We start from the raw sequence: 13507 nt of genomic DNA on the forward strand, positions 1-13507 counted from the left end.
GGGACACAGAGGAGGCTCCATTAAGCTGTATGTTTGAAGTGGTTTTCTCATGCAAATCTGTGAAACACAGCCACCTGGGTTGGTTCTCCTAGCAATTCTGTTGCTATAAATCCAAAACTATGTTGGCTGCTCACACCACTGGAGCAGAAAACAAAACCCACCTAACTTTGCCAGCTTAGGGCTTCAGGGGGCTTGGCTTTCATTTGTGTACATGCAGAAAACGATGCCGAGTAGTCTTTGGGAGATGGCATGGTGAGTCTCCAGCTGGTAGGTGGCAGAGTGGGGCGGGGACTGAAGAATATCAGTGCTTCCTGAGGTTTCCACGCAGCAGGGACAGGCAGCTCTGGGGGCACAGATGAGAGGCCAAGGGCTCTCATGTGGCAGAAACTAGGCTACTTCCTTCGGGACCTGCAGGTCTCTGAGCCCCTGGGTTTTCCTCCCCACACCTGCATTACAGGCTTGTTGTGAGTAGATTAGACCACCTAGGAAGGGGTTTGAGAATGTTAATTTTTCCTTCCTTTATTCTTAAGAAGAAGGAGGCCAGGGCCTTCAAAGAGGAGGAGACACATTCACACAGCTGCCTTGTGGCAAATGGACCTGCAGGGATTTAATTGCTGTAGAAAACACAGGATTGTCACCAGAGTTGGTTGTAACACATGAGGTAGCCCCGAAGCACACAGAATGAGCCAAATAACAAAATGGACTTTTTTCTCTATGGTAGACTGATGCCTAAGGGGTGGGGGTGGAGGGGGAGGGAAGTAAAAAGTTTCTTAGTCCCAGACAAAGAACTGAGTGAGAGGCTGGCAGAGACTTGGTTTGTATGCAGTGGAGAGGCGAGGGCAACCCATAGCTTTTGAGACAAATACGGGGACATTTTATTCAAACAATGGGACAGATGTCCGAGAACATGGCCTGCAGCCTCTCGAGGAGCCCTCTGATGGGAAGCGGGACCGCGGGGAGCCATGCCAGAATGGCAGCGGCTCGACCTGGCACAAGATCCCCACTGCCAGTGCCAGGTGCTGCCTTCAGAACCAGCCTACCAGCTCTGAGGACGGATGCTAGAGGGGTGGAAACAAGAACCCCCCCCTCTCTCCGTGGCGGCCCAGAAAGACAAAACCAAGATGAGGACCCAAAGCCATCCCAGGCTTTTCCTAGGGCTTGTTGGCTTCTTAAAAGTTGTATGCTTGCAACCTGAGACTTGGGGGTCGGGGGGGAGGCTCCAGGGAGGAGCCTGAGGGAAGGGAAGGGGGTGCCCCTGAGGAAAGCACAGAGCCAGCAGAGGGAGGAGAGGCAGCAGAGCTTCTGGGGGCCAACTACCAGCAACCTCTGTATGAGCTCTGGGCCCAATCCTGAGATAGAATGCTCAATAAGGAGACTTGAAAAAAAGAAAAAGGGTCTGAGGCTGAGGTATTAAAGCCTGGTCCCCCAGGGTACAGACATGCTGGGGGGCTTTGTTCTACTGAATTAAGGACCATATGCACATCACTGCAGGAGCATTAAGCATGGAGCCCCCTGCAGGTCCAGGGGATCAACTCAGCTCCAACGGGAGGCCCTTGGCCTTGGGAGGCAACTCCTAATACCATGTCCTCCCTCCTGAAGGCTCCCGGGTCTCCATCACCCCATGTCAATGTTGCCTCATCCAGGTGGGAGTTCCCAGAAGTCCACATTCTTCAGCGTGATACATGTGGGCTCAGAAGGGCAGCTTACAGTGTTCAGTGGCACCATCCTTTCTACCCAGCCCTGGCCTCCATGGTTCCTCTGCCTGGGGCAGGCAGCAAATAGGGCACCCGGGGCAGGAGAACGCTCGCTCAGAAGGAACAGAGCGCAGGCAGCTCCTCAGGCACTTGGTCCGGGCGCGGGAGAGGTTGGGGCCCTAGTAGTGATACACCTTCAGTGTGTTGTGCTCATCCAGGCCCAGCTGCAGGAGTCTGGAGCTAGCCGCTGGCTTGGGCACTGAAGAGAACAGCTGTCTGGCCATTAAGTGAAGGAAATCTCTGCAGTGGAGTCCACTAAGCACATCCAGGGAGGGGCCAAAGGCCACACACGGTCCTCCTTGGACCCACCCGGGGTACAAACACAAGCCCCGAAGCCCAACTCAGCCATCCCGGCACTGACCGCAGGAAGGGCCCACGGCCTGGGGAGCAGCAGTCAAAGGATACAGCGTGGGGTCATTCCTGTAATGTTCTAGCCACTTTCGGTTGGCCTCGATCATGCTCTGAAAGTCAGGGCTGCCCACCCCGGGGCCGTGGGCCTGGGACCGCTGCAGGAGGCGCAGCTGCTCACTGGGAAGGAGGTGACAGAACTGGAAGAAGGGGCCGTGCGACATGGGCCACAGGCCGGCACATCTCCCTCCTCCTCTATGCACACCAGCCAGGGGCTGTGAGGGGTTGCTTCAGCAACTCAAAGCTTCCTTTACTGGCAGGAATGCTTTTCTGGAAGGATGGGCATCTGTTCCCCAAGGACAAGGTGGTGGACCCCTCCGCCCTCCCCTGGGTGGACACTCCTGGCATCAGCCCTCCCACATCTGCCTGGTCCCAGCCCAGCCGATTAGCGAAAGCTTTCCCCTCTGTTGACTCAAATACCTGCCTAGCATCAGCTCCCCAGTGGGTCAAAGGGTAAGTGGGGGTGCTTATGGCAGGGGGCCTGTGAGGGAGTGGGGGTGGGCAGGGGATAATTTGGCAAGGAAGAAGATGAATGGGAAATTAATAACAGGTTTAAATAATTGCCCATCTGTCTCTCCCACAGGGTGCCCCTCTCACTCCAGATGTTGCTCAGCAGGACCTGGGGAAGAAGGGAACCTACAAAGCAGACAATGAGCTTAATGGCAAAGACAAAAGCCATGCTCAAGGGCAGGAAGGGCCCATCTCTCCCTGCAGGTGCTACCAGGCACCTTCCCCATACAGGTAGGCCAGGTGAGACCAGCCACCACTGGGGTCGTGGTGGGCTGGGCTTTGATCGCAGAGGCACCTTAGACCCAGGCAACTTTGTGGCCTGGGAGCCTATCCCAGCTCTCTGGGCAACGTGACCAGAGTTCTCCCCTGGGAGGTGCCACCTGTCCAGGGAGGTGCAGGAAAGCGACAGGGCTGTGTGGTTCCCACCCTGAGCCCACGGTGAGGCTTACCTGGCAGACACATAACCCAGCCTGTTCTCCAGTGGGGCAGGGTTGCTGCCGAGGAACGGAACTCCAGCTGGAAAAGTGGGAGGCAATTGTCCAGAAACTGGCGGTGGAAGCCAGCCCAAACCCATCTGCGCCCCTCCCACCTCCCGCAGACACCAGCAACAGGGAACGTTTCGGTGGTTGGATGTGAGACACAGATGAGAGACAGGAATTTGTCCTATTTACTTCTAAAATTGAAGCTACTTTTCTTTTAGGATTCACAAAAAAGATATGTAAATTTTCCCCCCAAATAACTATGTTTTTATGGCTTTTTGCATTCTTCAGCAGGACTTAAGAGACCAGGTGAGGCCTTCTCGCCCAGAGGCAGGGCAAAGCTATATGGCCGAGGGGTTATAAGCAGAATCTTGAAGTCACAGAGACAGGGAGCTCAGAACCCAGTCTGTTACTTATTCTCTGGAAACCCTGGGGCATATCTCTTAACCTCTCTGAGTCTCAGTTTTCTCGTCTGTAAGGTGGGGATAAATGTCACTACCTCAGAGGCTTATCAGAAGGACTCATGCCTGGCCCCTCACACAAAGCACAAGATGGTAGTGATGACAGGGATGACCTTTCAGGTTCTGCTAAGCTTTTGCTAAGCTTTGGATCACATCAGAAAGGCTCCAATCAGCCCAAGCTCCAGGCAAACTGTAGACCCACGGAGCCCGTGGTTACAGGGAAACCAGCAAGTCATAATGGGATGGACCTTGCCCAAGCCAGGGGCAGTAAGAGGGAGGCTTACTTGGAAAATACTTGCGCCACTTCTCCACCAGGAAGTCGTCCACTGTCTGAGTCACAGAGGAGGAGAGCCTGGGGCCCAACCCGGGGTCCCAGGCCCACTGGGTGGATGTAGGCCTACCCAGCGGTGAGGCTGAGACCCGGGCCAGGGAGGGGCAGGTGGGCGTGGGGGCACTCCTGGGGTCCCGGGCCAGGGTGTGCACCGGTGTAGCAGTGAAGAGCGGTGGTGGCAGCTGTGGGTTGAGACTGCCCAGCATGCTGAGGACACCATTCAGTTGGCTGCTGATCTGATGCAGGGAATTGCTCAAATAGTGGAACTCGTTGGGGAAGGCGGCACTGGTGGTCAGGTTGACTGAAAGGAAAGGACTAGGCTTCAGGGCCCCGGGCACCCTACTGGTTGCCCCTCCCTGGTCTGCAGGACCACAGCCCCTCAGCTGACGGAAGTCACAGGGATGGCAGGGCTTCTGAATTCCAGATAGCGCAGACCGGAAGCTGGCCAGGGGAAAAAGCCTCTCCAGAGAGCAGCAAGGAAGGAGGAGATGTCCTTTGCAGACCAGAGCGGCAGAGGGAGAACATGTCCCAGAAGGCACTGGAAGGTCTGTGCACATTCACGTGGTCCCTGTGTGCTGGGTCACTCCTTCCGAGCATTACTGAGTACCTACTCCAGACGCTGGCTCCCAGAGGTGTACCCATGCAGGGCTGAAGAAGGGGGGCTGCCCCTCCCCACATCCCTCCCTCTCACTGGGTACTGTGGCCCACCCCCTGCAGCCACTGACACTCACTGTGAGGCAGGGAGCAGGCCTCAGAGCTGGTGCTGCTCATGTCTTCCATGTCGCTGAGGTCAAAAGTCACCACCTTCTTGGTGGGGGCTCTTCTCAGAGTGTCCTCTTCCGAAGCCTGAGGGGTACAAGCAGCAGTCAGTACTGGTGCCTGCCCAGTGCATTCTCCCCGCAGTCCTTGCAATGGGTGGGCACTCTCTGGGACCCAAAGTTCAGGAAGAGGGACACCATACTGGCTGCCTTACGGCATGGGGGAAGGGAGGCAGGGCTAGGGGGCACCATGGGCCCAAAACACAGGCAGCAGGGCCCCAGAACCAGGGCCCCTTCCCCCCTGCAGGGTCTCTCCACCTGGGCTTTCCTTCAACCACACCCACACCTCCGGCATCAGGGGACAAGGCCCCAGGGAAGCCTAGGTCTGTCCATTCCAAACCCCCCGGGCACAGCTCTCCTCAGGGGCCAGGCAGGGGCTGGGCAGGGGCCAGCGCCTCTCAAGAACCCACAGCAAGAGGCTCCAGGTCTGCTCAACCACTCCGCACAGATATGCAAACCCACAGATGTAGTCAGAAACCTCAAGGCCAAAGCCACTGCCACATCACCAGCCCAGGAGCCCCAGAGGCCCAGCTCCCCACTCCATGGGACCAAAGAACCCAACTGCATCCCAGGAATAAAAGCAGGGGGGCCGGAGCCACCACGTCGCACCTCTTCCTGAAGAGAGGACTCCAGCTGAATGAGCTTCTCCTCCTTCTTCCTCAGCAGGTCATGGCCCTTCTGCATGGCTGACCTCATCTCGTCCAGATGCCTGGTCTCCTGCAGCCAGAGAGATGGGAGGGGGGTGCTAAGCACAGATCCTGGAGCCCCAGCTCTGCATGTCATTAGCCAGGTGAGTCTGTGCAAATGACCTCTCAGTCTAGACTGTCATCTGCAGAAGAGAAATACTAGTCTTCTAGGGTCGTAAGGATTGGAGGAGGTAGAGATATGCTTCGCCCGGGCCCATACCTAACACTCTCCAAGGGTTGCTCTCAGTGCAGGGTTATCATGTCAGTGCTCCCGCTCCCTGCACTCTCAGCGTTCAGCAGAGCAGGGAGGGCCTGAGGGTGGCAGGCCGATGCCTCTGGGAAGCCTGCCCCATGCCAGCTCTGAGCGCCAACAGAATTCTAAGGGAGCAGGCTCCACCAAGACCCTCAGAAGGCAGCACTAGGTCTCTGCCTTTTCACTGGAAATCAGGTGATCAGAAAAGCATGTCAGCCTGGCACCCAGTGTGCTCAGAGGATTCATTTATGAACCAAGTCTTCAGTGTGATGGAAAGGACAAGCAAAACACTGGATGGGAAATTTTTAAATCCTCCCTTGTACTTCTCTCCTAGAAAGCCAGAGTAACACCCCTGCCTTGTACATCATCCGTGGTTATCATGAGGATCAAATGATCAAGTGCTGAAGAAAGCGCTCTGCACCTGTGCCCTGACTCATAAATATAAGGCACTTTCATCCTCACGGACACAGATAACCCGCGTCACCTGCCCAGCACCCCCTAGGTCCCCCCACTGTGAAGGAGGCAGGCTCTCCTCCAGGCTCCTGACCTCCTCCAGGTCCTTGCGCACATCTTCCAGGGCCTTGGCGCTTGGGGGATCCTGGGTGGCCTCCTGAGCACTGGCCAGCTCCTGGCGCCAGTGCTCCTGGGCGGCCTTCAGGGCCGTCTGCCGCCTCCGCATGGAGCGTGTCTGCTGCACCAGGAACTCCTTGGCACTACGGAGTGCTATACCCTCAGCAGAGAGGTAGTGTCGGACACTGTGGGTGGCCAGGGCAGGAGGGGTGGGAAGGGAAAAGACACACTCTGAGAACCTCCTGCTGTGGGTCCCCTGAGCGCTGCCCCGACTGAGGCCCATCCTGAGCACACACAATGATGCTGGGCTGAATATTGCTGGTGTTCACACTCTACTGCACGGCACCCTGCACAGTCCTCCCACCCTGCCTCTAAAGGGCTTCCAGACAGAGGGCCACACACTCCCACCAGCCTGATCCTCAACCAGAGGGTAGCAGATCCCAGCATGCTGGATCAGTGGTCATAACGGGCACCTTCTTGGCTTCCCAAAGAAATTCTGTGTGTCCCTCAGGTCCTCGTCCCCAAACCAAGCCCCACTGGCGATCGCAGTCAACTCATTTCACTTCACCCCAGATCTGTGATGCAGGCACTCACCCCTTCATGGAACCCTGGATCCAACTAAGGCATCAGAACTCACCTGTCCAAGGACAAGTTGGTCTCCTCCTTGCTCTGGGAGAGAATAGAGGATACCTCTTTGGTCTGGTTCTAAGGACATACAGTAGAAAAGACCCACTGAATATCAGATACACTGCAGGCTCAAGGGACCCCTCAAAGCTCCTACCAGGGGCCTAAACAGGTAATGGCTCTGGGGGCTGCTGGGCGCTATTCACTCACCAGTATTGTCTGACTGATAGAGATGGAGGACTGGGAATATTAAGGACAGGAAGCTAAGGTCAAGGTCATAGATAAAGCAGAGCTGGGACCCCTCCTAGAGCCCTGCCCCAGACCCACCAAACTGTCCCTTCCAAGGCTCAGAAAACTCACTGTTCCGAAGGATTTCCTCAGGTCCTCAATGCGAAGATCCAGCTCACACTGTGCAGAAGCGTTACTCTCCTTAGCTGCCAGCTCTTTCAGTATGTCCTGCTTCCTCTGGGCTTCAGCCTCCAGGTCGCTGTGATTGGAAATGGGAGTGGGGGATGGGGTGGGGGAAGCAGGGTCATATGATGCAGCAGGGCAGGCAGCACACCGTCATGACTGCTGGGTGGGAGGGCCTTCAAGCCCTGGTCTTAGGGAGACAGCAGGCCCACATCCATCAAAGCCGCTGGGGCAGGGCTGAGGCATGACCGAGGCATGACCAGTAGAACCAGGGACCCCTAGGTGTTCACAGCCTCTTACCCCTTACTCCCTACAAAATGCAGCAAGGCCCCTCTGCCTAGTTCTACCTCTGTCCACCCAGGCGTGTCAGACAGCAGGCAGGAGGCAGCAGGCAAGTCCAAGTGCAGAGTGCTCACGTACCTGACTTGCTTCTGCAGCCTCTGACTCTGGATCTGCAGCGCATCTACCTGGGACTCCAGCTCCAATTTGTGGGCCCGAAGTTCATCGAGAAGTTTCCGAAGCTGTTGGTTGGACTCCAACAGATGGGTGTGTTCCTTCTTTGCCTCCTCCAAGTGCTGATGGTTGGCCGTGGCCTCCTGGTGGGAGAGAAGCACCCAGAGACATGTGGGACAAAGGCGGGAAGTAGGACAGGGAAGCCTGAACAGCCAAGGAAAGAGGGTGGACCTCAACAACACTGCAGTCCCTGTGCCCAGGTCAGGAAGCATGCAGGCTCTGCCTACCTTCCACAGCCCCACCCCCTGGGGATCTCAGCTGGGCTCCAGCCAGAGGGCTCTGCTACCTGTGGGATACCATCAATGTAGTTGGGAACCCTAGTGCTCGCAGCAGATCAGGTGAGCCAAAGGCGGGATGCTATGGGGAGAGGGGCAGGGAGGGTGACAGGAATGAGGAAAGATAGCACAGGGGAGGCCGGCTCACCTCGCTCTTCAGCGCAACCTGCCTCTGCACATCAAGGAGCTGCTGCTGCTCCTTTCGGGCAGTCTCCTCCTGCGGGCAGGCGGGGGATAGAAGTGGGGCCCTTGGCCATCTCCAGGTGCCCCGGGTCTAAAGGGCAGGAGGACCTGTGCTCCCCTAGGGAACTGCGACTCCAAGGTCAACGGCACCTGGAGATCCCACCCTCCACGTCCACTCTCACCTGGAGATCCAGCTGAGCCAATTTGGCCTTGACATCTTTGGTTCTGGTTTCAAGTTCCACCTCCAAATCTTGGAGTTTCCTTTCCTGCACAGAAATAGGCAGCACGAGAAATATAAGTGTGGAAAGAATGCAAGGCGTCAGCTAAGGGCACGGGGCGGGGGGTGGAGAGCCGACCCACCCTACCCTTCCATACCACACACCCCCATGCAAGGCTCAGGCCTTCTTCCACTTGCCCTTGCAGGCTCCCGGGAAAGTACCACACCTTGTGTCTTCCCCTCAGGGCAAAGAGAGGGAAAGGCGCTAACCCCAGGGCCCTGGGCAGGGGGAGGGGACTGTGCTCCTCTAATCTGGGGGATGCTCCCTGGCCCAGAAAACAAAGGAGCACATGTGTCCTGGCTGGGGGATGGCCAGCGAGAGACACCCCACACCTGCAGCTATCAAGGCTCCGATCTGCTGCTGCCACGGCTGCTGGCCCCCAACACATGTCCATTCCTCCTCCCTGGGCTCCTCGATGGCCCAGAGCCCTGACCTGCTCCCGGTGCCGACGCCGCAAGTCCTCAAGCTGCCTGTCCTGTGTCTGCCTCACGGCCTCCAATTCTCGCTCGTGTGACTTTCGCAGGTGCTCCAGCTCCCTGGTCAGGTGGCCCAGGAGTTCTGTCCGCTGCTTCCTCTCCTGCCCAGAAGGGGAGGCCGCTGGTGGGAAACTGCAGAGGCCTTCAGGCCTGTGGCTCCGGGTCAGTAAGGCAGGGGACCCCAGCGGCTCCCTAGGGCCAGCCCTTCGAGAAGAGGAGCTTTCTAGGCCCTAGAAAACCTGCGCCCCTTTCTGCCACTGACACAGGCACTGGTCGGATGCCATGAGAAACCCCCTGTGGGATCAGCCCGTCCTGCTGTCTACTGGGTCCAGCTTCCTTCCTCCAGGGAAGAGCACTCATTAAAAAATTATCACTGATCTTCAGCGAGGTCAGATGCGGTTTGGGAAGGGAAACAACTACATTTTATCATGGGCCAGCTATTTCTGCGTGGGAAAGACCGTATGGAGAGGTTGGGTTACGGGGTCCAGTTACAGAAACAGCAGCCTCGAAATCCCAGGCAGAGGCCCAGCTGTAAGCCAACCTCAGGCCCCACCGCCACCCCTGTTCACCTGCAGTGGGAGCCAGCCACACCGGCATGGGTAGACCTTCACCTATGGGTGAAGGGGGAACATGGGCAGATCAGCTCTAAGTGTGTGGCTCTTGCCAGGCTATTTCTTGGTGTCCTGGAATTCTGATTAACCCCAATGGCATGGTGTCGGGTGGTTAAAGCTAAAGGCCTTGGAAGGAGACCGTCAGGGCTTGAATCTCAGCTCCTTGACTTACTAGCCTGGTGCATTTGGGAAAGGGGCTCACACTGTTAGGTCTGTTTCCTTTTCAAGCTGGAGGTCACTCTAGCCCTCACCTTCTCGGGGTGCTGAGGGCACTAAACAAGTTCGTGAACATCAGGGCTGAGAAGAACGTGGGCACAGGGTACAAGCTCAGTATCTGTAAGCCGCCACCACTCGGGGAGGGAAGGAGCCTGCCTGCTATGGGGGAGACACTCCTCCGCTGCAGCAGTAGTAAGCAGGTGATTGGGACAGCACCACTGCTGGGCGCCAGCCAGCTGCCAGGGACTGCAGGATGGGTGCGTTTGTGTGCCGGGGAAGGGGCAAGTCACCTCGGCTTCGTACTGCTCTCTGGCTTCAGCCACCACCTGCTGGTGCTCCTCCTTCATCTTGTCCAGCTTCCTCTCGTGTTCCCTCTCCACCTCCTGGCGCTTCTCCCGCAGGAGGCCACTGAGCTGCAAGGTAGGTGACAGGGATGTGACACACCGGCCTAAGGGGGGACCAGCCCCTGAAGGCAGAGTACATGCCCGCCCTGGTGCTCCCCCACCTGCACACATCACACGAGCATGACAAGTGATAGATGCACAGCACACCCCACTCATGCACAGGGGTGCCAGGATGGAGAAGCGCCTGGCCCCAAGGGAATGGAGGCATAAAAATGCAACGAGGAGTTCTAGCCCCAGCTGAGCCATCCAAAGCAAAGCAGGGACCCCTGGGCTAGGATGGAGTGCCCAGGACAGGAATACAGGAAGCCACAAGAGTCTGCCAGCATTTACCTCTTGCTCATACTGGAGGACCTGGTGAACCTTCTGCTGAGCCCTCTGCTCTGCCCGACTGAGACTCTCCTGCAGCTGGGTCTCCTCTTTCTGCTGAGCTTCCTCTATCTTCTTCTGGAGGCTGGAGACAACCTGAGGAAGCCCCAGCACAGGGGATGTGACTCGGCGCTGCAGAGCCGCCTTGGAGGCTCACCTCCCAGGGGCCCAGTGCCCACCCTCATGGGGCTGCAGGGAGAGGAAGGCTCCCGCCCCAGGGGCAGGCATCGGGTCAAGCTCTTCTGCCTGGTAGCAGTGAAGGGGCCTTGAGGCCCAGACTCAGACACCAGCATGGCGGGCCCTGCCTTACAGGCCAGGGCCGGCTGCCTCTCACCTCTCTGTGCTTGGCCTCCAGCGAGGAAGAGAGCCGGTCCAGCTCGGCTCTGTGCTCCCTCTCCAGGGCTGCCACCGCCTGGGGAGCAACAAGGAGCCTGTGAGGGAGGCACGGCAGGGAAGGCTGGCCGGGCATGGGCCCCAGGGGAAGGAAGACCATGTAGACTCTCCCAACTAAAGGGCCAAGGGAAACCACAGGCACATCTTTGTCCCCCCAGAATAACTCAGTCCCTAAAGTCTGCAACTAGCAAATGAACAAGTTGAGGCCAGAGTGGAGGGGCATTTCATAAGTCTCAGGTCACCGCACCCATCCCCCTGCCCCCAGGCTAGGCCATGGGTACCAGGTCACATTCATGCCCATGACTAGGGCCCAAGGCTGTGAGGGCTGGAGGTCCAGTGCCATCTGTCTGAGCCCCTGGGCGCCCTCCCCCACCTTGTGGAATCTCTCCTTCTCTAAGCACTGATGCTCACCATCACCCAGAGAAAAATCTCCATGTGGCCTGTTCCTTACTTCCACCTCTTATCTAGAGACAGACCGTCAGGAAACAGGATTGGAGGCACAGGGCTTAAAGGCAAAGGAGAAAACCTCCCTCTAAGGGTGCAATCTCTCTACAGCAGGAGAGAGATGAGAGGTCATTGTAGCTGCCCCTCAGGGCCCAGGATTGGGACAGGGCACCTTTTTTTGCAAGACATCCGGTCTGGTCTAAGTTCTTTCCGTGGCAAAAGCTTCCCAAATCCACAGGCCGTTTCCCCTCCAACCTCTCCCCTTCCACTGACAGCTCCCAGCCACTGCTGGCCTTGGTCAGTGCCCTGGATACCTGCCACACTCGCCACTGTGCCATGCAGACAGGCTAGCACCTGCCCTGGACAGCAAGGCCCACGCAGAGCAGTAGGCCCAGACGGTTGGCCCACCCACTGTCTACCATCTCCCTTGCCAGCCATGTAGACACCTCCTCTGTGCCTGGTCCCCCACCCCACACAGCCTGGCACCCAGCCCCTCCACACGTAGCCCAGGGGCATGTCAGACGGGAGGCCCCACGCTGCTGGCTCACTTCTTTCCTCTCCCCCTGCAGCTGCTCCCTGAGCTGCCACAAAGCTGCCTCCTTCTCAGCGTTCAAGGCAGCCTGCTCTCTCTTCTCTGAGGCCTCCATCTCTTCCTTGAGCTGCTCCAGCATCTGTCTGCTCCTCTGTTCCAAGCTGGCCCTCTCGGCCTTCTGGAGAGACTCCAATTCTTCTCTCAGCTTCTGCAGGGAAGCCTCCTGCTCGGCCCTGATGGACAGACAGGACAGAATGGGACAGACCCGTGCACTCCAGTGGTATCGCCACGGGGCGGCTGGCTCACAGTGCGTGCTCACCTGAGTCGGCCCTCATCTGCCTCTGCACTGGACTGCACCTGGGCCCGGAGCTGGGACAGTCTCTGGCTCTCCTCCTCCCTCATCTGACTCTCCTCTTCCTCAGTGGCTTTCTGCAGCTGCTCCTTCAGGGAACTGGGACGGAAAAGAAAGGGAACTTTGTCAGAGGAACCACTCTTGTATTTGTAGTCTCTGACTCTGGGCCTCTAAAAACCTGTAGTTCGCCTGCAGAGCTTCCTAAATCTGGGTCCTTCTGCCTCCCTACAATACCTTCCAGGGTAAAGAACAGACCATGAACACTATCTGCTCTCTGCTGCAGCAAGAGGATGGCAGGCTGCTTGATCCCAGAACAACTTTTCTGCCAGAGGCTCCCCTCTGCCTACAGATGCACCTCGGCATGGCATTCACTCAAGGACAGATCCAGTCTGACTCCAACCTGGCTCTGGTGCTGCGTCCTCTCATTCCCCACCTAACTAACCGTTCCAGCCACATCAGAGGAGCCACCGCCTCTCAGTCCCGCCACACACCTCCTTGCACCTCGGCCCTCATTTGTGCTGGAGCCTCTCCCTAGAATTCCGTTTTTGACTTGACAAAACGATATTCACCACTCAATACCCAGCTCCCTCCTCTCAGAGAAGTCTTCCCAAGAGCTGCCGGGTTCACTGATCAACCTGTTCCCTTTGCCCTTCCTTATCCCGTGCCACTCTGTACCATATATCACAATTCATCTTTCACATGTCTCCCTTCCTTATAAGTCTGGGAGCTCCTCCAGAGAAAGAATCATGTCTTAAAGTCTGTTATAGCCGAGGTGTTGAACACAGTAGCTGACACGAACTAGGTGCTCCATAAATATTTGGGAAATCTCAACAGCATCACCCAGCCCCAAACTATGAGCAAGAGCTGACAATCCATGAAGGACATCTTATTTACAGGCAAACGACAGTAACCATTTCATCTGAGGTAGACACCCCCCTGCCCATGCAGCCCCTACATGACTGGGGGCCATGTGCTGTGCAGTCAGGGAATTCAAGCCTGAGAAAAACATGATCCAGAAGACAATGTCTTTGAAAAGCTGCCTAGTGAATTCCAAAGCCGAAAAAGAATTAGGGTCATTTTCTTGTTTCAAGTCACCTGCACCACTGCTCTCCTCCATTATAATAGAAAATTTGAGTTAAATAAAAATCCTCCCTCCTGG

At 57.0% G+C, this 13507-nt stretch overlaps 1 protein-coding gene across 19 annotated transcripts in view; it reads right to left on the minus strand.

The window, feature by feature from the left end:
- Positions 1–582: 582 nt before the first annotated feature.
- CEP164 (centrosomal protein 164) overlaps positions 583–13507 on the minus strand; it is a 63561-nt gene continuing 50636 nt past the window's right edge. For 13 of the 19 annotated variants that reach the window (XM_072729696.1, XM_072729701.1, XM_072729691.1 and 10 more), the window contains 18 exons: positions 12316–12447; positions 12013–12229; positions 10962–11039; positions 10592–10723; positions 10148–10270; positions 8988–9131; positions 8459–8542; positions 8242–8310; positions 7726–7901; positions 7255–7381; positions 6908–6975; positions 6248–6455; positions 5371–5478; positions 4675–4789; positions 3897–4244; positions 3122–3188; positions 2160–2282; positions 583–1970 (listed from right to left, as the gene is read on the minus strand). In XM_072729696.1, the coding sequence (XP_072585797.1) occupies positions 1874–1970; positions 2160–2282; positions 3122–3188; positions 3897–4244; positions 4675–4789; positions 5371–5478; positions 6248–6455; positions 6908–6975; positions 7255–7381; positions 7726–7901; positions 8242–8310; positions 8459–8542; positions 8988–9131; positions 10148–10270; positions 10592–10723; positions 10962–11039; positions 12013–12229; positions 12316–12447 (2416 nt within the window). In that variant the 3' untranslated portion in view covers positions 583–1873. Of the gene's footprint in view, positions 1971–2159; positions 2303–3121; positions 3189–3896; positions 4245–4674; positions 4790–5370; positions 5479–6247; positions 6456–6907; positions 6976–7254; positions 7382–7725; positions 7902–8241; positions 8311–8458; positions 8543–8987; positions 9132–10147; positions 10271–10591; positions 10724–10961; positions 11040–12012; positions 12230–12315; positions 12448–13507 lie in introns of all 19 variants that reach the window. The other 6 variants (XM_072729693.1, XM_072729698.1, XM_072729686.1 and 3 more) reach the window with 3 other exon arrangements.

This window comes from Vulpes vulpes, chromosome 12 (assembly GCF_048418805.1).
Source record: "Vulpes vulpes isolate BD-2025 chromosome 12, VulVul3, whole genome shotgun sequence".
NCBI lineage: Eukaryota > Metazoa > Chordata > Mammalia > Carnivora > Canidae > Vulpes > Vulpes vulpes.